The 27,163-nt window shown below is 37.8% G+C and overlaps 1 protein-coding gene across 1 annotated transcript in view; it reads left to right on the top strand.

Moving 5' to 3' along the window:
- Positions 1 to 618: 618 nt before the first annotated feature.
- Positions 619 to 27,163, top strand: part of IMMP2L (inner mitochondrial membrane peptidase subunit 2) — a gene marked incomplete at its 3' end in the record, with an annotated part of 475,151 nt that continues 448,606 nt past the window's right edge. Inside the window, exons 1-3 of the mRNA XM_082311230.1 lie at positions 619 to 679; positions 13,046 to 13,183; positions 21,071 to 21,174. Coding sequence (XP_082167356.1) covers positions 13,049 to 13,183; positions 21,071 to 21,174 — 239 coding nt within the window. The 5' untranslated portion in view covers positions 619 to 679; positions 13,046 to 13,048. The remainder of the gene's footprint in view (positions 680 to 13,045; positions 13,184 to 21,070; positions 21,175 to 27,163) is intronic.

The following is a 27,163-nucleotide window of genomic DNA, read 5'->3' as shown; positions in this document are numbered from 1 at the left end:
CGCGCAGCAGGCGTGGCTGCCATCAGTCCAGGTGAAATCTGGTACGCACTACGAAAATCATCAGCTGAACAAGAAACCTGCATATTTCTGGGTAGGTTACAATACATGCAGCTTACGCAACTGATTTATAGTGAAATATTATGTAAAAATTCCAGTATTACACATTATTATTCAAAGCCGCTTATTTTTATCTGATTGCAAAGAATGGCCACAACGGTGGAGCCTTTGTGCGCTTGGATCTCCATCATCACTGAAGAAAATCACGGCTGCTGCAATCCAACGGCCGCAAGTTTTCGGGGACTCTTACACAATCTGCAAACGCAGAGACTTGAACGTGACGATCAGACCAAGCACGTTATTTTTCGTTAAGGGCCTAGTCTGCTCCGTGACTGGCACACGGCAGGCCAGTCAGGCCGCACGGACGGCGGCGCACCGCCGCGGCAGCCGGGTACCCCTCACACCGCGCCGGGAGCTGTGCCGCCCGGTCACCGCCCGGCCGCCGCGCCAGGGCCGCTGCCGGGCCGCCGTTCCGGGGGAGCGCGGCGGCCCTGCCCCGGCGCGGCCCGCAGCCTCCTCACGCCGCGCCCAGCGCCGCCGCAGCCGTTAGCCCACGTGACCGCGAGCGGCTGGCGCGCGGCGGACGCGCTACCGGCCCGCCCCGCGCCGCAGGGAGGAAGGGGTAAGCGGGCAGCAGCGGCGGGCGGGCGGGGCGACGGAAGCCGGGCGGGCTCAGAGGCTCAGAGCGCGGAGAGCCGGGGCGGGGAGCGTGTGGCGGGGCGAGGACGTGGCGGGGGAGCGGGGACGGGCCTGAGGGGAAGGGGCGGGGGGGGGGGGGGGGGAACGGGACGCATGCCGCGCGGCAGGCCCGGCCGCGAGCGCGCCCCCGCCCACGCGCGCGCCAGGCGGTCGGTGCCGCCCCTCTGCCCCGCCCCTCCCTCCGCCCGCGCGAGGCGGGGGCGGCCGTTGGGGGGGTGCCGTCCCTCGGGGGAGGGTCGGGCGGGGCCGAGAGCCGCGAAGGGGCGCAGGGGACCCCGCCCCGGCAGCCGCCTCCCCGCTGGTTGCAGGGGCGCTCCCCGCTCGGAGGCGAGGCGAGGCGGGCGGTGCGGGCGGTGCGGCCGCAGGAGCCGCCGGGTGGATGATGATACTCGCGGAAGTGTGGCGTCATGACGGGAGGGCGGCGGCAGCGGGCGCGGTGGCCGGGCACGGCCCCGCTGGGTGCTGGGCGCGCAGCCTGGCGGCTGCCCGGGCCAGGCACCGGCAGCCGCGGGTCCCTCGGCCGCTCCTGAGGACCTGGCGTGCCGCGGTCTCGTGTAGGATTCCTCCCGTGCCCTCTCCTCCGAGATATTCATTCGCAGTGGGGAGGGACTGGATTAAAAAGAAGTGGCAAAGCTAATGGTGTGAAGCACTGTCCTGCTCTGTGTGTTCTGACTGTTAGCGATGATAGGGGAGGACTCGTGGCCGCGCCGCAGGGTAGCAGTGAAGCAACGTGAACAGCGTTTGCTTGTGTGGGAGGGAACGGGGGCCTGAACGTGACGTGGGGGTTGCGCTCCTCGGTTCACTTGCATTTTGTCTGCAACTGGGACTTCTGCTGTGCACTCTTCTTGGCCCTGGACTGGATGCAATTCTTACTTAACATATTTTCCTGTTTTTATTGAATTTCTACCTGATCTTGTATTTGTCCTATGAGGACTACAGTTAATGGCAGTTTTCTAGTATCCTGATTCAGTGGCTGTCCTGTTACCCTACATCCTGGACATCTGAGAGATAAATTATTATTTTGGTTTATAATGATAAAACTTATCTTAAAGTGGCTGCTTTTCCATGTCTGGTACTTCAACCTGTTCTCGGTTTAATGCTTCTCTGTATAAAGGCCGCAATGCTTGAAGCTGAAGAGATTCAGCCAGTTCCTAGACATGTCTCTGTGGTGTTCTTATCTTTTTTAAGGAAAATTAATTTTTTTTAAGTCAATGAAAAGCTTAGATAGAAAAACTGCAGCTGAACACCAAGTAGACTCTAACTGCGTAATATCTTTTAATTAGCCGGTATTCCATTGTGATTTTTTTTTTTTTTTTATCATATCATTGCTGTTCCATTGAACTGGAATTAACTGAGTACATTGAGATACCAAAAAAGGAGAGAGGTGGTCTAGGAAAGCTGCTTTACATATCTCTAGGTAACTTTCTTGTACCAGCACATATTTATTTTCTTTTTCTTCCAAAAATTGTACATCACACATACTTGTTCATTGTTCAGTTAGGAAGAAAATAGCAATTATTTGTCAACAGAATATGCTTGGAAGACAAAATCTCTTGGGGATTTTCAGGTTAAATGAAATAATTTCTCTAGAAGACTTTTAAATTACACTTGGTTTTTCCAATATGCAGCTTTGTAACTGAATCCACCTGCATTTTGTAAAAAAACATAACATTTTAAACTACTGTGATTGGGAGATTTCTAGGAGTCTTTCATTTCTTTTACTTTTAAAATTACGGATTCTTCTGTGTAACGTGTTTGGTTACTGAAATAAATTTTCTCCTGGAATTGATAGGAAATAACTATATACATGGTATAGTAGTGGGTGGTATCCAGATCCATGAGAATAATATTTAAATCATGCTGAACAATAATTAAGATTTAAATGGTTTCACAGTCACAGTTGGAATTTTGTATTGAGATCTTTATAAGTTGACCAGTGTGCCACAGATTCCAACTGCTTCTGAAATACCTGGGTCCTGATGCTTTGATTTTAGTTCAACAGGACATTATAATTTTAAAGCAATGACTCTATATGCCACATGATCTGCACTGCATGATTTTAAGATCCTTCTGGACCAATTAAATTTAGTTGCAGTTCTAATTAGTGGCCAAAACATACAATTTTTCTATTAACTGATAAAAAATTTTTGGAGGTTCTCATCCTCATTGAAGTCTTGGCAAGAATAAATAAATCCTAGTTCCTATGCGTTAGAATTCTTTCTGTTAAAAATAAATTTATTTTCACACTTGAAAATGAGTGATTGAAATTCTAAAACCAAGTTCAGCTGAAAAATGTATATTTTAGTGTTCATATCATATAAATTATAAAGCTTGGACTAGCTGAAACCAAAAAGTTTTAGTTATAAATCTAAAACCAGTATCAGTCAGCGCAGAATGAACATTTGCAGTTTTACAGAAATCTTTCGCTTGTTTTTCAACTGAAATTATTTAGTCTTTAAAATTGAGAAATATAATTGTGTTCATGTATTAGGGAAAAATATTAATTGTAATTGCCTGGAGTGTACGCTGCAAGTCCTGACCTGCTGGAGAAACCAGATACTGACTTGCATAAATAGTGTGCTGCTGCTCTCTGTCAAAAGGATTTCGTACTTTTAACTGGTGTGTTCCTGAACTATGAGAGTCTTAGATACAAGGGGGAACGGCCTCATGGATAATCTGTCTCTTGCTTTTTGAAGAAGTTACCAATTTATGCCAGAAATGAATCAGCAAATACTAAAATAACTTTTTGCTTTTCTAATGTAGCTATAGATGCTCTTACTGTTCATTTTCCAATAAAATTATTAATTTTGTATTCCTCAGAGTATTTGGGTTTAGTTGTTTTGAGTTGTTAAACTGAGACATTTATATGGCAGTTGAGACATTGTCACAAATCCGAGGCTCAAAATCAATATGGTGGTGAATGGTTATTAGAGAGTACACTAGGTACGCTCTTAGAAAGTCCCACAGTGACCTCTAATGTTCAAGGATAAAACCTGAGTTGTTAAAATAAATGAGGTTGTTTTTGAAGGCAGAATTTTACGTATTAGTTTGTACATTCAGTTTATTAATATGCCACAGATAGTAGATAGTAAGCAGTTGGTTCATCAGGTCTTAATGCTAGGTATCATGGGAATATTATGTTGGAGAGTCAGTTCTAATTCCCCACTGTTTTGAGGAAGTATGCACAAAGCCTTTACAGTAGTTGTAGGAGAACTAGTTACTTTTCTAAAGTACATTCAAAATAGAAAATACCTTTCAAGTATTGAATACGTTCTCTCTATTCTTTCTTTTGGAATTATTTATTCATACCATAATAAATATTATTGTCAGTTATTATTCTGTCCTTATACACTCAATACATACTTGAATTCTTGAAAGATTTGTAGCTGCGAAGCTTGTTTCTTGTATTTGCTCATATGATTTTTCCGTTAGGCTAGAAGAAACTTTCCTGTTCTGTACTAAACTTACTTGTTCTTAATCCAAATGCAAAAACTTCTAGAAGAGTTTGTTTCTGGCGATATTCGTGTTTTCAGTTGAATACTGTTATTCTTAGGCCGCTTATTCGATGTTATATGAATACTTAACATGATATATTTTGGTTAAAACTGAATTCTCCCTTTTTTTGTTGTTTTTGCCTGAGTTTGATTCTGGATAACCACAACTGTCATGACAGTTTCATGGTACTTGAAAGAATCCAGAGAGTTGACTAGATAAATATGCAAATGAATTGAAAATCAAAGGTTATGCTATTGTTTACTGTAAATATAATTTACAAATTTAGTGAGTTTGGAGACACCACCTCATTTATGCAGTCTGCTCGACACCAAAACATAACAGCAGCTGGTAGTTGTTTGCAAAGGGCACTTCAATTTATAAAGTTAACTTACTTTGCATGTGTTGAATCTTTAAGCTGAAGGGCGACACAGAACTTTCAGTTGCAAGAAGCTAAATATGTGTTACGTTGTTCACTTGTGTTCCAAAATTGATGTAATTTAGTACTTTCCTTTATGTTCAGTATATGTGAATGATTATTAGTTTCTTTGAAGATACAGAAACATGAGTAAAAGCAATTATTTTATCTTTTATGTTAGAACAACTGGTACTCTGCCAGTCACCTGTGGGATAATACTTGAAGACTTTGCATTACATCTAAAGTTTAACTGCTCTGAAAAGATCTAATTTATAACAATTACTGATCTTTTTTTGTATCGCAATACCCATAGAAAAGTGGTCATATTACTGTTCTTTTTCTTGGTTGCTTACATGCATGAAACAAAATCCTGAATAACTTGTCAGAACTGAGGGGTGACTGATTATTCTCCGCTCTGAACTAGTTCTTGCTTTAATTGCTGAGAGTACCTTTCGTCTGCAGTTACATTTTCTTCTGCTTTTGCTTTGTATTTTGAGAGTGAAATGTTTTGTTTGGAAATACACAGTTGTCCATGAGGGTAAAATTCATGTCCTTGAGACATGAAATTAATTGATAAGAATAAACAATATGAATTTCTTTCTAGCACAACCAACATGTGGCCTTTGTATGTGGGATAGATCCCAGCGATGGCATGTAGTAATATTAGCTTAAAAGAAGAATCAGTTCCACATTAAACTGTTTTTTTGGGGTTGTTTTGTTTTGTCCCCCCCCCCCACCCCGTAATAATTCTGTGACAGATTAGGTAGCTGATTGTTGTGGTTTAAGCTTTTTTGTGTTGATGTGGTTTGTAAGTTGAAGGTTCACTGTGTTGATCTATTTTTGTCTGCTTCTGGGAACTTTTATGCATGTTATAGCTCTGAGAAGGTTACAAAACTGGACTTTTATTGTTGCTGTTCTGTGTTGTGGTATACTGGAAAAAATTCTGCATATTTCATAGTGATGGGAGCTATTGCATGGAAATCGTAATTGTTTTAATTCAAACTAGGGCATAAGAAAATGGTATATAATGGAGTTGAGGCTAACAAAATCTGCTGCTTTATATCTGGAACAAATAAAACATCTAGGTATCAGGACAAAATGACTAACCTAGGAGAAACAAAACAGCAGAGCATACATGCGTAGCTACTGAAAATGCTGATTAGGTTAGGATTTCCTGCTTCAGTAATGCAACAGTCATTTCCGTGATCTGTGGCATTTCCAAACTTGTAACAGAGCAGTATTCTTTAATGACCGTGTGCCAGGGAGTACAGGGACATTAATATGATGGAGGAATATTGTGAGGAAAATGTGTGTGGAGGGTGTAAATACATTAATGGAATAGAAATTTCACCACTATGATGGAATAATACCAGGATGGACTTGTGTTTAGTGAAGGGTAAATGAGGGCTCCTTCTGGAACTAGACAGTATTTTAAAATGAAAACAGACTAGTCTATTTTGATTCTTCTGTGACAGTCATTACCATCATATCTATGTGCATCAGCCTGTACTTGGATAAATTTATATGAATTAAATTAACCTACTAAAAAGTCTGCATAGTTGCACACTTACAAAAAGTTAATGTAAAAGTTATTGAAATGTATAACTAAAGTGGGAAATAAGGGTCAGGCTGCATGGAAGTACTTCTCTCTGGTCTTGTATCATGAAAGATTGTTGAAAAGGCACGTGTAAAAAAGATCACGCAAATCCTTATACTGAGCAGCATCTTGTTCATCACGGTTGTTAGACCTTCTCTTCAAGTTGTACCAGTCTTACTTAAAACAAAAGCTTTTGTGCTTTGTTTTATATTTTATAGCATGCAACAGGATTGGGCTCATTCATGTGTTTTGGTATTTTCTGTTACGAAAGTCTTCCTGGTTTTCAAACCATATATACCCGAGTTCTAGTGTGATGCCATTGATTTATGGAAAAATGCATATTGTGATTAACAGATAAGTTGGTTATTTACGGAACTGTATATAGTATAGTTACGAATTTCTGAACTAGATCAAATAGGTCATTTCAAACTAACATAGCAGTCTTGGCTGGGTAATTGTTTTGCATATAGGTTGTAATTCCCTCCTTCCTGTTCCCTCACATGCCTTCTTGTAGAAGCACATCAGGGGCCATTTTATTTCCTTTGTGGATGACTGCTAATGCCTTGTTTTTACAGCCTTTTTTCCTATCATACTTCTGTGGGTAATTTTTAAGTACCTAGATTTGCAAATATATTGTAACCTGGGGCTTTCTGAATGTTACTTGATGAGTTTCTGCAGGCTGTTTGATAAACAGTGTCTTCTAATGTGCAGGCAAGTGTAAGAAAAAATAAACATTTTATACATGGAGAGCTATCTAAATAGCATCTCTGCTCCATATGTTGTAGTACCCACGAGAGGCTCATTATAATCCCCGGACCTTTTGTGCACCAAATACTTCAGTCCAGATAATGCTGTGCTCCATCTGCCTTAATCTCTGAGCTGCACAATGTGAAATTCTTAATGCTTTGACCTGCTATATGCTAACATTTTTGATCTTGGATTTTTCTTGTCCATGTTGCCATTTCAGACAAGTTTTCAAGGTTGTTGCTTTGAAGTTTGTCAGTTCTACTGAATTATTCTCTGTGTTCTTTTCTCCTGAACCAAGGATAATTTATAAATGCTGATAAGTGTATGCATCTCCAAATTATTTTTACTATGTTGTACGTGTCTGATTTTGTTGTGCCATCTTTTAAGTGTTTTCATTTGTTGATTTTATTCAAGGTGTCACTGACTGGGCAGAGATCCAGAAATATGTGGTGGTGAATTTTTTTTTTTTTCCCCAGCAAAGAATCCTTTGCTTGCTCCACTGACACATTTAAACCTGCTTTATATTTAGCCAGCAGCATAAAACAGGCATAGCACTGGTTTCAGAATTTTACTCTGGAAATCTGATGCTCTTAAAATCTACAGATACTTTAGAAATCTTTTAAATTTTATATACCAGGGAGTTCCACTCACTATCATTAAACATTGATACTTCACAGCGATCTTATTTTTAGAAAGCACTTGAACCAGCTGTTACGTACTGATTTATTACTTGGATGAATTTACAATTTTTAAGTAGTATATATGATTACCATCTTTTATTGTTTATATATTAGGAAATCGTGATATGTCTTTCAGACTTGTTAGTGTATCTTTATATACCTATGAAATTATTAGCTTCTTGTTCTTAACATTTTTGTTGGCTGTTACTATCCAACGTTTCTTCAGATTCTATATAATGAGATTTAAAGCTGTTACAATGTTGACTGTCCATTCTGGAGGGTATATTCTTCTTTAAAAACTAATTAAAACATAATTTAAAGGAGCATTAGAAGTAACTTTGTAACCTCAGATTCTAAAAATAAAGTATATTAGAGACTTGGAAATACTTAGTTTCAACCTTGCTAAAATTCGTAATTCACTTTGGACATCAAAATTTTTTGATAGGCACATGTTAGATTTATGCATTTTTTAATGAACCAATTCATTAATTTTATATAGAAAAATATAAATATAAAATAATAGATATATATCTATAATATAAATATAAAATAAATATAAACTAGAAAAATTCTATATTATAAATACAAATTTTCTCTGTAATATAGAGGAAAATGTATCAAATTGAAATATTAGAAAGCTATGCCCATATTTCCTTCAGTAATTTTCATAAATTTTCTCAAACTGAATGTGTTTTCTAAGAAAACAGTTAATTAGAGCACATTGAGGTTATAAAATATGTCTAAGAGCAGAATATTATCTCCAGGAGTGATATTTGTTTTCTTTATTTTTAAACAAATACTCCAACCAGAAAGTTATTTGTGTTTTAAGAAAAAATGGTAAGGATCTTTGTTGTGTCTACCTTTTACTACCGTAAATTCTTTCTTGTGACTGCTGTAAATGCTTATCATTACTTTTTTCCCTTCTTTCCTCCTAAGACCTCCTAAGTATAAGAAAAGAAATCACTGCACATTTTAATCAAACTGTATTTATCAGTTGAGGATTATCCATTCACGTGTACAGTTACTGGTAGAAGATAATGCTGCAAACTGTCTTTCTGCTGCCTACGTTCAAGCTCTTCCCCCGTGGCAATGCAAGACAACTTGAAGCCTCTCTTTCTGAAAGAGTGATGTGTAACCTTCCGTCTACTGGCAGTTGGATGATGAACTGTTGTGCCAGCAGTTGCATGGCAACTCTGCATGTGCATATACTTATCCTATGGTAAATGCTTGTCTGTGTTTTTTGGAGGGGAAAGTTTATGAAATAGACCTGGCAAAAATGTTCATGCCATTGAATGAGATATTGACATGTAGTAACTTCTTACCCTTGTGTTAAAAATGTTTTGTTATATGGAAGGACTTAAGGTTAAAGACGGATTTGTTTTTAAGTAGTTCTGCTCAAACTGTTTAAAATGTGTGTGCATATGTTTGCTATCTTTTGGGAAGAAGGGCTTCTAGAGTAGAGTAATCTACAGGCCTGCTCAGTTTGTGTCCTGGGGAAAAGCTGTCCCTTACTATGGGAGGTGGGGAACCAGGAAACTTTCAGAGTGTAGTGTGTGACTGGAAATGAAGGATTCATCTTGGTGTGGATGGAAGATAAAACCAGTGGTTTGATCAATTGCTTAGTGAAGGAAGGAAGGAAAATTCAGGGCAAGTAGAGAAGTCCTTCAGCACAACAGCTGTTGTTGGCTTTGGTGGCTTTGCAAATCGATTGCTTGTAGGGGTGCTGTTGGTGTTTTTCCCCTCATCTTTATTCATATTGTGCCTTGTAATACTGCATGTGTCCAAAACCACAGAAGTAGGACCTGAACTCCCAGCTTTGTCCACAGCCACTTAATGCTCCCGGTGTTGCCTTGGTCAAGTGATGTACTGAGAATGTAGCATTTTGCCTTAACTGTTTTAATCTGTCTGCTAGATTCTGTGTCACTATTAATTAGCTGGTAGTGTCCAGGAGCATATGGTTGGTCTCCTGTGGATTGTCTGACCAATTACTTTTCTTCAGATGCGAGATTTTTCTGTAGATACCAGCATGGAGCTTTTGCAAGAAGTTTATAACAAGATCTGTCAATGGATTTCATAAAAGGGATGGGCTGAACATTCATGCTTCATTATTAAGGAAAAATAGGTTTGACCATGAGGAATTTAAGGAGTAAGTAAATTCATCTGATTTCTTAAAGTTTTTAAAAAAATTTCCTAAATCAGTCATATTGTGATACATCTGTCAGGCAGTGTCTTTCAGCTCAAAGAGTGACTGTAGAGAACTTGTTGGATATGTTTGTGGGCAAGGTCTCAAAATTGTGTTTTGAGGCTGACATTGGTGTTAGAGTGGAGGAGGTCTGCGATATGCCAGACCTTAGAGCAGAGGAGTAGAATTCCAGCCAGAAAACTCGAGAGGTGAAGTTCAGAATCAGTGCATTGAGAAAAGAGTGTTAAGGTTTATAAAATGGTACAGTTTGTTAAACAGTAGACAAGCCCCTGATTTTTAGAGATTCTATTTTTATGTGGAATAAAACGTAAATCTGTGCCGATTGAGGCAATAGTCTTATTTGGTGGACTGGTTCCAATAAACAGTTCTTGAACCATACGCTGAAAGTAAAACGTTTTAACATTTGTCTTGAATTGATGAGGTTTTTGTTCTGTTTCACAACCTATTTCAGATTCTTTGTGAAAGCTGTTGATGCAAATTGAAAACATTTTCATGAAATGTGTAGAAAGAAAATATAAATGAATTACAAGCATTAAGTACACTTAGTCTCTTTACTAGTTAACCCTGTGTTATGAGCAAGAGTGCTAGATTATGGTGAAGTATTTCCACGTAAAAAAAAAAAAAAAAAAAAGTAAAAGAGATTTAAAACCTTGTGAAGGTGAGTGTCAGAAGTAGTAGTAAGACAGATCTTGTCATTGCAAAGCTGTTAATATCTATAAAGAATTTCAGTGAAGAATATGCTGATGGCTTACTTTGTAGAACTGTATTTCCTCTCCTAAGTGTAATCCTTTATGGAATTAAGTAGCCATATCTATGAAGGAAATACTGCTTTCAGTACTATTTCATCAGTGTGATTTGAATTTGTATTTTGCATACAAATAGTTCATCACTTCCATATTTCTGAAAATGCAACAGAAAAAAAATTATTTCACAATAGTGAAATTCTAAATATTCTGTTTGTAAGAGGATTGAACAAAACTGCATGTATTTACATTTTCTATTATTTTGATTGAAAAATAATTCTGTGTTCTTGAATATAAATACACTGAAAGACTCAAAAGTTCAGGACATAGTCTGTTTTCTCCTTCTGTTACTGTCTGTTGGAGTTAGGATGTGATAGAGTGAGCAGGGACTCCACAAACTGATCTTGTGTGGGGTCTACCAGGGATTCATTAGGTGGAAACAACAGTTTAAACTGGATTTTCCAATAGGGGAAGGACAGCATTTCTTATCATGAAACTGCAGTTACATAAAAGTCTTGTACCTTTGCAGCAGTACCCGAGTACTCAGCTTGCTTTTCAGAGGTATAACTAATACGATCAAACAACTTGTGTTTCAGCGTACTTTGTAGGTATTTTTCGAGAATGTTCAGTGGTTCAGGGCTAAATACATAGACGGGAGATAGCATAATAAATGATGAGTTGGAGTGAAATAGTCCCATGTGTCATTACTTAGCTGCCCAGCCTGCCAATACGCTTTTAACTTTCTGATCTAGTAGTGAACAAGGAGTCATTGTGTTACTGTGTCCCCCTATGATACAAGTGAAAATTTGAATTGATTTTATATGTTTGCAGTTATCACAAGTGTGGAAATGATGCATTTGTGCATTTTTATGTGTGAAAATACTTAATAAAGAAATGGTAATGTGTTGCAAACAGTCAGCTTTTCTTTACATAACACACTATGTCTTTGAGGGTCATGAATTAATAATTACCAGTGTATAGAGAGAAAATTATTTACCGAATTTTAGAATAGAATAGAATAGAACATTTTTCAGTTGGAAGGGACCTACAATGATTATGTAGTCCAACTGCCTGACCAATTCAGGGCTGACCAAAACTTACAGTATATCATTAAGGGCATTGTCCAAATGCCTCTCAAACACTGACAGGTTTGGGGTATTGACCAGCTCCCTAGGAAGCCTGTTCCAGTGTTTGACTACCCTTTCAGTAAAGAAATGCTTCCTAATGTCCAGTCTAAACCTCCCCTGGCACAGCTTTGAACCATTCCCACGCGCCCTATCACTGGATACCAGGGAGAAGAGCTCAGCACCTCCCTTTCCCTTCCCCTCCTCAGGAAGCTGCAGAGAGCTATGAGGTCGCCCCTCAGCCTCCTTTTCTTCAAGCTAGACAAGCCCAAAGTCCTCAGCCGCTCCTCACAGGACATGCCTTCCAGCCCTTTCACCAGCTTTGTTGCCCTCCTCTGGACACATTCAAGGACCTTCACATCCTTCTTAAATTGTGGGGCCCAGAACTGCACACGGTATTCAAGGTGAGGCCACACCAATGCTGAATACAGTGGGATAATCACCTCCTTTGCCCGGCTGGTTACGCTGTGTTTGATGCACCCCAGGATGGGGTTTGCCCTCATGGCTGCCAGGTCACACTGCTGACTCATCTTGAGCCTGCTGTCAACCAGCACCCCCAGATCCCTTTCCGTAGGTCTGTTCTCCAGCTACTCCTCTCCCAGTTTATCCTTGTGCCTGGCATTACTCTGTCCTAGGTACAGGATCCGGCATTTGGACTTGTTAAATTTCATCCCATTAATCATAGCCCGATGCTTTAATCTATCTAGATCCCTCTGCAAGGCCTCCTGTCTCAAGAAAGTCAACAGCACATTCAACTCCTGTATCCAGATCATTGATAAATATATTGAACAGAACTGGACCTAGAATTGAACCCTGGTGAACACTGCTGGTGACCAGATTTTGGTTGTAAACTCCAACTAAATGCTCTGTAATCGGTTATTTCAATCTAGTTGATGGATTTTTTTCAGAAATACATAATTAGGTTTTGTCTAGTTACATCAGTTTGCTTCTTGCTTAGCTGAACTGTTATCATTGAGTCATTTTTATCAAGTACTTCTGCTAGCACTGGATCACAAGAAATGGTCAAATTAGCTAAAGGGTAAATGTCAAGTATCAAGCTGTCTTCTGTAGAGCAGACTTTTAAATTCTGATGAAGGTTTCTGTTCTTTTTCATTCTCATGTACACATTCTTTTTTTTTCACTGTGGATATTGGGAGACCCTAACAGATAATATAATTAATTTATTCTTAACTGCTCCTTGTTGGATTGCTACAATGTTGTTGTTACTTAAAATTTGTTTTATAACAACTTTTTTTTTTTTTCCCATTTTCTTCATATTTTTCAGATTATGGCACAGGCTCAAGGTTTGGGGAAGAGATACATTAAAGCCTTTTTTAAAGGTTTCTTTGTTGCTGTTCCGGTAACTGTGACTTTCCTGGATAGAGTTGCCTGTGTAGCAAGGGTGGAAGGAGCATCAATGCAGGTATTGTTGGAAATATCTTTTGTGTGTCAGGAAATTAAAAAGTGACTGTCCACTGACAATAGCAAGGTGGAAAAAAATCTTTTTCTCAATTGTTATTAAATGACCACATTGTAGTATAGAATAGTTTAATTTCAACTTTGTTAAACAAATACCTTTTTGATGTGAGAAGAAAAGCTTTTGAGAACAAAACGTGCCAAAATTCTGTCTCGGTAAAAGGAAAATATATAGATAAGTAGTGATAAAGATTTTTTTTTTTTAATATATCATCCCAGTCATTTAGAAATAAAGATTTCTTTTTTTGAGCACTACCTTTTGTCTCTTGGGATTGAATTGATGACTCACAAAGAGGCTTTATTAGTTTTTAGTAGCTGTATTATAGTAATTGTAAGGCAAAACTGGTTCTTGCTGTACTTGCTTTTACTAATGAACAACTATGGCACCATTTCAGTGAAGAATACTGAAAATGGCATGAACCCAATACTAATACCTATGCTTATCAAGACATAAGTATCAGTTCACTGTTTTTACTTTGATTATACTGAAGGTGTATACAGTGTAAGCAAAATAATATAAATTGGCTGTGTAACATTTAGAAGAGAAATACTCATGATAGTCAACAGCTACTTTGTTTCCTCTGCTATTGGGACTTGAAAAACATATGTTGTAATGTAGTTAGCCAATTTTTGTATTGTTACTTTACATTTGAAATCATATGCACTGCCTATTGCTGTGCATCACCACTGATAACTATAATTTATTCTGTTCCAAATTGCAACGTTCCAATTAGCAGAGACTAGGGATTTGATTCTTGGATGCCAATAATTTTTCTGATTATCTGAGTAAGCTCAGAACCTTGAAGAGAGGTTTCACAGCAGTCAAGATCAGCTGCTGGAGTTTGAATTGCACAGCATTCATCCAGACAAAACTTGGGCTAGAACCTGGGCTTGGCTGATTTGTGTTTTATGCTATAGAGGAGTATGGGGTGGGGAGGAGGGAATGGCAAGGTGGCATTGTGCCTTTTGTGTCAGTCTGTAATCTGATGTTTAACCTCTGTCAAGAAACCTCAGCTGGTCTAGAAGGCAGCTCTCACTTCAAGAACAGGGACCAAAGTAAAATCATCGTACTCCAGTAATTCTACAATCCAAGACCAGAAGTTAAGTGTAACATAAGTTACCTTTGCCCTTTTCATGAATGTTATTCTGAATATCATTGATGACCCACCAAAGGTAGGAGAATCTCAGGGTGTGCGGTTGCAGAGCCAGAAATTTGCTCTAGAAAGGAAGAGAGGAGTGGGAAGCTGGGAAAAACATTTGCATTCTCTTTTTACTATCTTCAGACAGGAGAAATTCAAATATATAGCACAGCATTTATGTAAATACAAAAGCAGCCAGACAAATACAACTCACCCATTTTCCATCTCCCTTCAGCTGGGGCTACACGGCTAGAAGGCGCGTCCCCTGGGTGGTGGATAGGGGATCCCTCTCTGGAGGGTGCACCGGATAAAATTGAAGAAGGTGCTGCGAACCAACGCAGCCTAAGGGAAGGCCACCCTGACAGAAAAACCACTGGCCCTCCAAGTCATGGGGGTTGGGCAGGAGGCCAACTACCTCCTCCCGGAAAAAAAAAAAAAAGTTGCAGAAATGACGACCATCAACTCGGAGATGGAGAAAATCAGTAATGAAGTGAGGAGGAGGAGATGGAACTGGATCGGTCATGTCTTGAGGAAAAAACCAACAGAAGACTGCGCTGTGGCCCTTGGGACTCCAGAGCACGCAGCCGCAGACCGATTGAAGTGGAAGAACGATGTTCACACCTTGTGTGCCTCCTGGCACTGAGAGAATTCAGATATCAGATTTTCCATCTCCCCATTTTTTGTCTCTGTTGGGACCTAGGGCAACATGCAGCATTCAAGATGCAGATGCATCTTGAATTTTATGGTTTTGGTGTGTTGTTTGTTTTTTTGTTTGTTTGTTTGTTTTTCTGCTAGTGAGCATGACCTGAGCATTTAATTTTCGAGGGATTGTTTTTTTAGCCTTTCATTGTTTGGTCTTTTCGGTCTCTGACATAATGTTCTGTTTGACACCCATTCTTGTTTGGATGGTTTTACCTCAGTAGCTGGAAGGAAATTTTCTAGATTTCCCTACTCCACAAGTCTATTGAGGCCCTCTGGTCAAGACCTCAGTTTTATGTTTCCTTTGAAGTCAAAGTCTCAAGTGTTAGGGGAGTGCTCTGGTATTATTCTGCAGTATTGCTTCTGTACTCACTTGAAGGGCATATAGTTAACTGTGGTTTATCCATGGAAGATTTGAAAAACAGTACAGTTATTTGCTCAGATTTATTCAACCTGACAAAGAAAGATATGCACTCTTTGTAGTGGCTAGGGAAAGCAATATATATTTAGTGGGTGATTAAAATCTAAAGCTCTTCCCTTAATACATCTGTTGACTAAACATTCTCCCAGTTGATTGGGTAGCTTGAAAGCTGACATTTCTAATTTTAATGACATCTCGGTGTCTGTAAAATTATCTCTCTGGTTTTATTTTGGACTGTAGCACTGAAATAGAAGTTTGTTTTAAACTTCTATGCCTATGGATGTTTTTCAGACTACAAAAAAAACTTCCTAGTTCTTCTAATAAGATACTAATTTCCTTGCCAAGATTTATTAGGCACCTAACTAAGTCTGACAGGGACATAATTATAAGGAATATATGCCTCTCTTGCAGAGTAGCTTGAAGGAGCACTGGTCATTGCGTTGCAATTCCATCTATTTACTGTGTTGTCTGAAGAGTGATCTATGTTGAATGTATCTGAAAGCTTTGGGTATGAGGGAGAGTGAAGTTCAGTCAGCATGTAGTCATATATCCATCAGTCACATGCATCCAATGATATCTTATTTTCTCAATTTGAAGATAATCATGGTATGATTCCCAAGAATTTGTTTGTAATAGACCTCTAAAATATCTAGCTGGCTTTGTGCACTCATTATTGTGGCTCCTGCTGAGCCTTGTCATGGTTTAACCCCAGCTGGCAACTAAACCCCACACAGCCACTTGCTCATGCCCTCCTGGTGGGATGGGGGAGAGAATCAGAAGGGTAAAAGTGAGAAAACTCGTGGGTTGAGATAAAGACAGTTTCATAGGTAAAGCAAAAGCCGTGCATGCAAGCAAAGCAAAGCAAGGAATTAATTCACCACTTCCCATCGGCAGGCAGGGTTCAGGCATCTCCAGGAAAGCAGGGATCCACCATGTATAACGGTTACTTGGGAAAACAAACGCCATCACTTTGAATGTCCCCCCCTTCCTTCTTCTTCCCCTGGCTTTATATGCTGAGCATGATGTCATACGGTATGGAATGTCCCTTTGGTCAGTTGGGGTCAGCTGTCCTGGCTGTGTCCCCTCCCAACTTCTTGTGCACCCCCAGCCCACTCGCTGGTGGGGTGGGGTGAGAAGCAGAAAAGGCCTTGACTCTGTGTAAGCCCTGCTCAGCAATAACGAAAACATCCCTGTATTATCAACACTGTTTTCAGCACAAATCCAAACCATAGCCCCATACTAGCTACTGTGAAGAAAATTAACTGTGTCCCAGCCAAAACCGGCACAAGCCTGAAATTAAAAGTTCTGACAAGAAACAAGGAATAAATCTCTCGGTGTCATGCTCGCTTTCCTACTCGTACTCTCTGTTGCTCGCTCTCTCTCTCTCTCTCTCTCTCTCTCCCCCCTGCTCCCCACTTTCTGTTTTTGTTTTGGACCAGCCTTACTGCTGCTTTATGGTTTCTGATGATAGTAATATTTTTTGACACCCTGGCAAGCACGCTGCATAAAGGTTCCAATGAAAATACAAATTTTCTGATTTATTCCTAGTCAATTAATACAGATTTCATGCATTTAATTGTCTCAAGCTGATTTTGTGTTTCTACAGTGCTTTCAGCCACCTGTCATAATTCTTTCATGTGCGCTGACTTCAGTGTGTATGAGTATTAAGTCTAACTTATAGGGAATAACAGTGAACTATTGCAGTTTATAATTTTAACATCTTTTTAATTGCTTCATTACCTTCTTTTTTCTTTCCAAAATTACTGTTTTTTGAATCCTTACAGGAGATGTTTGTTGTTGCTTAGGATTTCACAGATTGATGTGCTCATCTAGCATTTTGTTAATAGCGGATTTCAAGTGAGTAGTAATCTGTTTACAACATTGAATGTAAGTGACACAAATAAGTGGTAATATGATTTCTTACTTGGCTGTTGTGGATTTTTTGCGACTCGTCTTGTAATGCTGGATGTATACTTTAACACGTTTGCTATCATATGGACATCTTTTTCACATCTTGATATCCATTTATGTTTTTTTTTCTATTGAGTTTCATTGCTTGTCTGGTGTTAGGAACTCTTCATACATAATGATGTGGAAAAGGGAACCCCCCATGGATATTTAAATTCGTGAATTCATTAAACCAAATGGACTGTTTTCAAGTGAGATGGAAGATGACAGCGTATGTGCGACTTTATATGCAAGTTCTGTCACAAACAGTTCAATACCAAGGATTATAGCAAGTAGCCTGACCAGCAATCTCTGATGAAGCACGCTTGTTTCAGCAGCAAACATTATTGAATATTCTATTCCATTATGCATAATAGCAGTTCTAATTATTCTGTGGCAGTTTCTCCTAACTTTATTATTAGGATTACTGTACCTAAGCTTGTGAGCTCATGTGAATATTCTTTCTGTTCCCCAATCTATAAGCAAATAAGTTGTGACCTTCTGGTATTCACTAGCAGCATAACAACTATCAAGTTAATCACTATTTGTAGTAAAAGGGCAGGGGTTTACCCTTCTACTTATGGAACCTCATGTCCTGTGAGGCTTCATCATATGGCTGGGGATCTCAATTTGCATGCTTTTAGCATTAGATTAGTTAGTAATTGGAAAGAGTGAATGTTTTGTGACTTCTGCACCACAGTTCTAAATTAAGGCCTGTGTGTCTCATTTGTAGCAGGCTATTATGCCGAGAACTTGGGCAAACAAGTTATAATGCTTCAAGCTAGAGGAAGGAAGAAGCCCCTGCATTGTTTTGTTTCTTAAAAAAATAAAAAGCCCTTGTGAACCTATTTGTTGACTACTTTTTCAGAAGCTGTATTTTTGTTTCGCTAGACCTGAGACCTTACTACTAGTAAAAATGTCATGGGGAATAAGTTGTCTCTGAACACACTGCATTAAACTCTTTCTATGCTTTTTGTTGTGGAATCACAATTTATTTTATTTATGTTAGAGAAAGACTTGCTGTGAAGGATTTAGATGATTTTTTTTTTTTATGGAAAACTGTAGTTGATGTAAAATGAAAGTTGTCTCCTTCTAGTTTTCCTTACATTTCTTCTACCAAAATAATATTTTTGTCTGTGCATTTTGAATATGTCAGGTTGTTTTGTGGGAAAGAAAAAAAAATATTCTGCAGTGTCATATTTCTCTCAAACATAATTCTAATGTATAATGAGTTGGATATCCATTCTGTATGTCAAAACCACATGAGCAATGTATTCTTCAAAATAGCAAGCAATATGGTATTACATTTAGAGTGCTTTAAGTTAACAAGATTATGCAATATCTAAATGTATTTAAACTCTAAAGTATTTCCTTTGTTTAAATACAGAAAACAGTAGGAGTCAACTGGGATAATGCAACTAGGGCAATACTGTAACTACCTGGTGTATTTCTCTGTAAGATGAAGTTGATATAGATTTAGTTGCGAGGAAAAGTTTGTGAACACTCATGTAAATCTTTTCTAAGTATCAGCTGTGAAATACATTATCTCTTGGAGCAATGGGTTTAAAATTTCCATTTGTTTTGACCTTCTCTGTTGGCCCTTTGAGGCAGATACTTTTTGAGTACCAAGCAGTTTACTTTGTGAGAATATACCATATGTATGATTCCCGCTTCCTAAGATCTGCTTCTTTGCCTAATGTCCAGTACCATTCTTAGCTTCTGGCCGATATGTGCCTGCATTTGGTAAAATGAGTGTGACTGTGAATTGTTTGTGAATCTGTATGTAAAGAATTTGTATGTAAAGATACTATCCTTTGGTGGAAGATGCTATGAAGGTGGAAAATCATTCTGGAAAATCCTGATTAAAAACATAATAATCAGATATCTGCTCATTAGCTTTTAGTTTTCATTTATCTGGGTCTTGCAGTGCATAGACTCTAGGAAATAAAATAACGATGAGTGTTAATGTACTTACAGTTTAGACTTGGACCATATTTCTGTGGATTTTAATGTGATCTGCTTTGATCTGCAGACTTACTTGACTAGAAGTTTGCCCTATAATCCACAGCTCAAAGCGTAACTAGCCTCATTTGCTGTTTACCTAAACATATTTATTTATGTTTATTATTTAGTCTTTTGAACTATTGTCTTCTGTACTGTTCATATGAATTACACCTACTCAGGACCCCAGCACATTACTTTTTGTTGCACGTTAAAAAGCTAGTTTTTTCACAAGTCCCATTTGAAAAAGGTCTTTATCAACTGACCTGGCTAGCAAAGAAAAGGTGATTGAGGAAACTGTAGCAAAGACAAGTCAGCACTTCTAAATAGCTTTTAAAGTTAAAAATAAATACTAAGTATCCATCCTGGTTTGGGAGCATAGTTTTACTGAATAAAAATACAATTAAATTTAACACTGTGTAATTACTTGTGTTGAGAACAGTTGATTTCAGTCCTACACCTGGGTTGGGTTGCTCATCAAAGGTACAATCAGTCTGGGGAGGGGAATCTCAGAGGTGAATATCTGTTGGTACATGTGGAGGGCCAAATTATATTATAAGGTGAACACTGAAAACCTCTTACAAAAAATGAAATTTTAGCAAACATTGCAGCTATCATACTGATAAATGAGGGGCTGCCTAATCTCAATAGTCTGCTTTATTAAATATGTAACCTAACTCTAGAGTCTAAATTAGAGGTCGTCTGCTGGCCAACTTGGAGATACCGTAATTGTATTTGAAGAGTCTGAAAAAGCTTATTGAGAAATAAGCTATTAAAAGACTTTAGTCTGGATTATTCTTAAATACTTTCTGTCTACTAAGAGAAGTATTTGTATTGAAATAACGCCTGCAAAACCCAATGAAGACAGTACTGTGATGGGCTACTTCCTTCCGCTGCCGTTTCTAATGGGTTAACTCAGAGCCAGCATTAACCAGGTACCCTGGTTTTGTACCACCTCACACAAAATAATTGTGTGGTTCTATGTACCTCCTGATACGCTGTACTAATTAATTACTTGGGGTTTTTTTTTTGAATGTTGAGGTTAGTGAACAGTCTCATTTCACTGTATGGTTCTGTGAGAGTTCATGCTTCTCTGTATCCCGTTACGGAAGGCCCATAATTACTGGCAGTGTCAGTATATGCTGTAGGTGTGGGGTTTGTTTTTTCCCTTTGCAAAGAGTGCTGAGATTACTATTGTTACAAGTATGTATTTCATTTTTAGTGCGTTATGCTTGTATAAGTACTAAGATGCCTGCAGAAAGTTTGCTTTTTCTGGGAATTAGTGTTCTTTGTTCTCCTTTGGTTTTAATATTAAGTGATATACAGTAATGGCAATCACTTCTTTTCATCAGGCTTGTCATAAGTATGTATCCTGTGTAATTTAATTTGCATGCAGTAGTGCGTTGAAAGATATGAACTGCAAGTTGCCAGAAATTAATGGCATTTAACATAGCTTTACTAAAGAAATATATTTCCCAGAATAAAACAAATTCTTGATCTTCTTATAGTAACTGGGTACATTTTTCCTGATTTTAATGGATTTTACCTGTTGATGGAATGAGAGCTAGGTGGAAGATTCATAAAGGAAATGTAGATCTAAAGCTGTTTTTTTCCCCCCCTCTCTCAGCCTTCTTTGAATCCTGGGGGAAGAAAAGCATCTGATGTAGTGCTCTTAAACCACTGGAGCGTTCGAAATTATGATGTACAACGTGGGGACATTGTGTCACTGGTGTAAGTCGTTCTGCATAAATTTCCATACATGCTTATATAAATGTTGAACCATCAGTATTTAATATTTAATCTAGAATACTGTAAGTATATACATGAAGAAGAGACATAAATTTTTTAATAATGCATTATTGTTATTCTTATAATAAGTTTTCAAAACTCAGATGTTCAAAGAATGCATTACCAAGTTTTTACTTGAAAGGAATGCAGTGTAAGATATTATGTGATACAGTATATATGTGCACCAAAACTGCCAAGAAAAAAGAACTGTGAGATAAAGAGAGAAGATAGATAAAACATTATGTGGCTTAATGGAGTATATTTTTAAAATTGTTTGGCTATGCACTCATATTTCTGAGGAAAATAGTGTTTCTTTACCAAGTAATACTAACTGTCTTTTTTCCTGGAGAAATCTAGCTACTGAATAAAATTTTAAATAAGATCACAAGAATTCAACCATCTCCATAAAGGACAAATGTAGCAAAAAAAAAAAAAAAAAAAAAAGTTTTACAATTATAATGGGGAGGTCTATGTATCAAGCCAAAAGGTGGCGGTGTTTCGCTGTTGAAAATATTCAAGACTAACAGACGACAGAAACTCCATTTCAGCCTTAATGTAATATAGAAATGGAATGTCAAAGTGTGCATAACTGACACAATGATATAATACATAGTCACACTACATGCTTGGATAGTTTAAGCTTAAGCTTTTAGTTTTGTAAGTGAAATGCACAATATGTAGATTATAACAGAACTGTCTTTGGAAGCTATATTATCTGGCTTCCTTTTTGTCATATATCTCTTCTAATCGTCCCATTTTTTTGCCTACTTCTTCACTGTAGTGGTAACTTGTATGACAATTTTTACTACCAGCTCTTAAAGCAAACTCTCTCATGCAGTCTTCTTTTGTTAGAAACTTAAAATTTACTTTATGGTCTGTCTTACTGTCTGGCATGTAAGATTTTCTGCATACAAATATGAATTTATTCATATTTGCAACACCTAATATTGCAAAAGGACTCCAGTTTCAGGTCACTTAATGACTGCTTGTAAAATTTGATTCTGCCTGTGTGTGCATCCCTCTGCCCAAGTCATGCTCTGGTGGTTGTTTAAAACAGTGAATGTAACTGATTAGTAATTAATGGACTGAACAGAAGATGAGCGTGTTGTCTGATCAGAAAACAGAAAGAATAGTTTCATTCTTATTATACTTCTCGAAGGTTTGTGGTATCATCTGAGCCATCTGCATTGATTGCTTTCACTTCGCTATATGTTTGGGCAAGATAAGTAATACTTTAGATGCTGTGGGTTTTTTGTATGTTTTGAGAATTTTTGTGGAGTTTAGGTACACCCACAGGGAAGAAATCACATTGTATTTATGCACTGTACTGAGGTTTTTCTTAATCTTTGGGGAAGTACACTGAATAATCAGACTAGAGAATTCAAAAAACACTTTAAGAAAGGAAGTTAAACAATGTAAAAATAACCTATTGAATAGTTTCGAGATGAAAATACTGAAGGGTATTTTATATATCAGTAACAACTTTTAAGCTGTTAAGTACTTCATGATATGGGTTTGTTAGAAGCAGCTTTGGCCTACTAACTTATTGTAATGTCAAGTTTTTAATTGTGTTACAAAGACTTGCAGGATATAGTATCTGGATGTGATTTGGTACCCATGTGAGTTGTTTGAGACTTAACTTTTGGTACATGAGGCTTTTATTATGTAAACAGGTTAATATTTTTATCCTTTTCTTTTCTATTGTTTACTTACGATTTCTATAAGTCACTAGTGAATAGATATCCTATGTATATGCATGAATTTTACTCGGTGGTCCTCAGAGGATTTGGCTGATTTAAGCAAGGCATGAACAGGGAAGGTCAGTCTCCCATCAGCTGCTGCTTTTTCTGTTCCTGTCAGAAGTTCAGATGAGAAAGTGTTGGTGTGACTGAGATAGGCAGATGGGTAGGTAAACCTTCTTTCATATCCTACTTGGTTGCTTAATATTTATCCACTGTCTCCTCTTTGGCAAGTCACTGTAGAAAATAGCTATGAGGTTGTGGGAGGGTGGTGTTTTGCAGAACAAGAGCTGAGGTCAAATATTTCTTCATGGCAGCTTGACCAGGGCCATCCAAGCTCTTTGCTTTCTTCATATCATCAGAAATACTGCATCATTCTGGATGGGTGCTGTTTCTATCACAACTCTCAAAAGTGACTGTTGAGATCCCAACTGGGAAAGTCCAGTATAAGTAGATGGCCAACAGCCAAACCTTGGAGCAAAGAGATGAGTTAGTCTTGGTGGCCCTGGATGCCCCAAGAGAGGATCAATCAGCCTGTGATTATGCTTGTGATACTCCTTGCAGATCCAAAAGTTTTTCCTCTCTCGTCCAATCTAGTTCTTGATGAACATATATGTTTTTGTTATTTGCTGACTTTGATTACAAATGAGCACCCTATCCCCAAGCACTTGCTGGTGTTTGTGCCTGGTTAAGGTATTAAATGGAGACTGCATGCTTATGGAAACATGCGTCATGCATCACAACCACAGCTGTGAAATGAGCCACTGTGTGTGCACACATCGACATAGGTTTTAGACATAATATTTAGAATGGCATTAGTCCTTAAAAGTATAAAATTAGAGTCAGATAAAATCAACAGAGGGAATAAGTTGGCAGGAAAGAATGATTTGTTTACTCTCAGTTTAGTGCTTTACAAATAGTTAAATCTTACCTCAGCTTTTTAGAAGATGTTTTAAGTTAACGTTTTTTCTTTTAGCTTGAACTCATCCTTATTGATACCAGAATTAAGAGAGCTCAATGTTACATGTTATAACTTTTCAACTCACAATTTTAAGTTGATTCAGAACTAAGGGAAATTGATATAATCCTTAATTTGATCACTTGCTCGAGTGCTTAGATACTACTATTTTACTGGGACTTAATAAATTAAAAATCACAACAGGAATATTTTTTCAATATATTATTTAATTTCCATTATTACATGTTCCAGAATACTACCTTTGCATCTCTTAAACAGATGCAGAAAAAGTGTGTTATTTTCTTTGTTTTGAAATGCTTTTGTTTATCTTCAAAGAGAGAACATAGTTATGTGGCATGTGAGGTCATCTTTAAAAGATAAATGAATGCATATTTTTGTGAGGCGGGCCTTGATCTTTCAATAACTTTTGTGGTGAAACAGGCATTTTGTTTTGTAAGAGCTCTGCTGAGGTAGATCCCAACAGTTATATAGAACTTTATCAGATATTGCCGAATGAGTTATAGGATGCCTAGGCTTCTCCCAGCTGGTTTTACTCTGTAAAGTTGGAATGCCAACAGCATTGTAGCTGTAGCAGTATGCATCACAGCGTGGGCTGCACAGCTCATGCAGGTCCTTGGGAATATGTGCTGCAACTGCACTTCCTGCTACTAATGGAGATAGTGCTCTTGAGTATTAATGGACATTTTTGCCAACTTACCTGTACATAATTTGGTTTCTACTGTGTACAAATGCAGGTGGCATTATAAAAAGATGTTGCCAAAGAGTGATTTATAACTCTAGAATTCATTTTACTTGTATCTGCTGAGAACCTTATATCTTGAATGTAAAATCTTGCCCTCTTTTTATTCCAAAATTCCTGTCTTAATGTAGAAAAAAGTTGTTGCAACATGTAGAAGATTGCAAGATCAGTGTGTGTACATAGAATGGGTATTTTATCGATATGACTAAATTTAAGTAAGCTTTTGAAATGAAGACACAACAGTATTAATTCAGACATTTAATTTTTTTTTTTTTTTTTAGGTAAATAGAAGTTTGGGCTTTGTCTTGTTCTTTACTTGGTTAATAGGTTTTTAACAAAGGAGTTAACAGCGACTGCAGTATAAATAGGGTTGTTAGATTTTGAATGATGACATTTCAAGGCTGTAAATATTCACAGATACTAATTTTAGCCTTTGGAGGTTATGTTACTTCTGTAATAGAGAGAACACCTTCTCCAAGGTGTGACTGAGAGCGGGAACCTACTTGCTGGGTAGGTTGCCAGGTGTCCCTCCATTTCTAATTTAGAATGTGTGCTTATACGTTAAATAAAAATAGCTATGCTAATGTAATCTGGAAAAAGATTGAGAACCAGTGCTGTTTTCTGTATATTCTGAATGGTAACATGATTCTAAAGTTTTGAACTATAATAGCTAAATGAAAATGGGCAGTATATTTAAAAACATGTTTTTAAAGGTCAGCTATAATAATAATGAAATAAATATTGTATATTTTGTCAGCTTTTTGTGAGTTCTTTTATAAGAGCATAATTGCTTTATGTACAAAAACAACTTTTTACATAAAAAATACCTTGACGTTTTAAAAAAAAAAAGCTTACTTCCTATCTTCTATCCTGATGAAGGATACTAAGTAGCTTCTGTCACTGCTTCCTCTGACTATAAGATTGTGTTCAGGCCTTGCAGCAAACTCCCTTTTGGTAACTGCTAAGTATTTTTGTATAAAGTTATATGTGTTTGAGCTCTGAAAAATACGGTGCAAATCAACACTCTGGAGGAAGAATTAAAGTACTGCACGTGAGGTTGTCTCTGCTGCTGTATCCCTCACTGACATCTGTTCAGAAATGAGAACTGGAAAAGATAGTTGCCACGATGGTATTATGTGATGGTTCAACAAGTTTGAGCCTATTCACACAGATCTGAATAACCCAAATTTGGCAGGAATGCCGTCCTGTTCAGTTGATGGAAACAAAAGAGTTCTCAAATGGTGAAAAGTGAATACATACTACTTGTAAAATGTCACTAATTGGAATTTCGTTAATAAGACTAGCCTAGTAAAATAAAAATGAGTAAGAAGGTACTTATTGAAGGAACTGCCTTGAATTTGAATCAGTAGTTGTAATTATGAAAAAACTTCCTACTAAATTCTGATAGATGTAACATGAATAGGTATTTAATGGTTCTTGCATTATTTTTAAGAAAGCTTCTTTCTGACTAAAGTACCGTACATTTTACAAATACCTCTGCGTGACCTTCTTAAGTCTTCCAATTTCTATTCTATTTTTGTTTGTACTTAGGTCCCTGTACCAAGTCATCTGTCTTCTGGCAGGTAGGACACTGCAAAGGAGGTTGTGCTGACATAGAAGCTAAATAATCACTTTACTTTCTGTGCCTCAGTGACCTCAGAAAATCTTTTTGTATTCTGTTCTTTTAGCTGGGGAAAAGAACCCTCATGTCTTTTCCTCATAAAAATCAAATATGTAGTTCTACTTTTATTATCTGTGTTACAATCTATTCTTAGAGTAGATAACATACTACATATGAGTGTGTTAATACTGTTGTTGAAAGAAAGACTTGAATCTTGTAAGTAAAAATCCGTTTTCTAAAGAACATTTTCAGATACCGCACATGATCCCTGGTTTTATTATGAAGTGCTCAGGATGGGTTTAAGTAGGCAATTATTGTAATACTGTGGAAACTGAGCAGTTGTGGAGGAAAGAAGTTGTTGTAGTTAAAGTTATGGTTATTTAATTTAAAGTCTATGGATATGACTAGGAAGTTTACAAGATTTGATTGCAAGGATGATTGCTGGAGAGAGTCTGGCTAGAATCTTTAGGCCAAAAAGTAACATATATGAATGTTATAGCTTACAGATTCTTTAGTGGTCAAATTGCAATTTGAAGAACTAAAAATTTTTTTTTTTCTTTTTTTCTAAAAAGTTAATGTTGTGGAAGTCAGTTAGATGGACTAGGCCATTTGTGAAAGAGGTGTTAGTTGATTGGGAAAAGTACTGTATAGTTATAAATGGTGCCAGTGAGAACTTCATATTCTGGTTGATTTTGATTTTATCAACCTTGCTATTGAATTAAGAAGCAAATTGTTGCTTATTGAATATTTATTAGAGTATCCATTAGAATACTACATTGCAAGTTTACTAAAAACCACTGCATTGATTACCGAGTTAAGCTGATGGGACAAAAGCGAACATTAAGCTTACATAC

Source organism: Platalea leucorodia (assembly GCF_965183815.1).
Source record: "Platalea leucorodia genome assembly, chromosome: 4".
NCBI classification, from domain to species: Eukaryota; Metazoa; Chordata; class Aves; order Pelecaniformes; family Threskiornithidae; genus Platalea; species Platalea leucorodia.
Note: the sequence above shows the minus strand (reverse complement) of the source record. Positions and strands in the feature narration are given on the sequence as shown.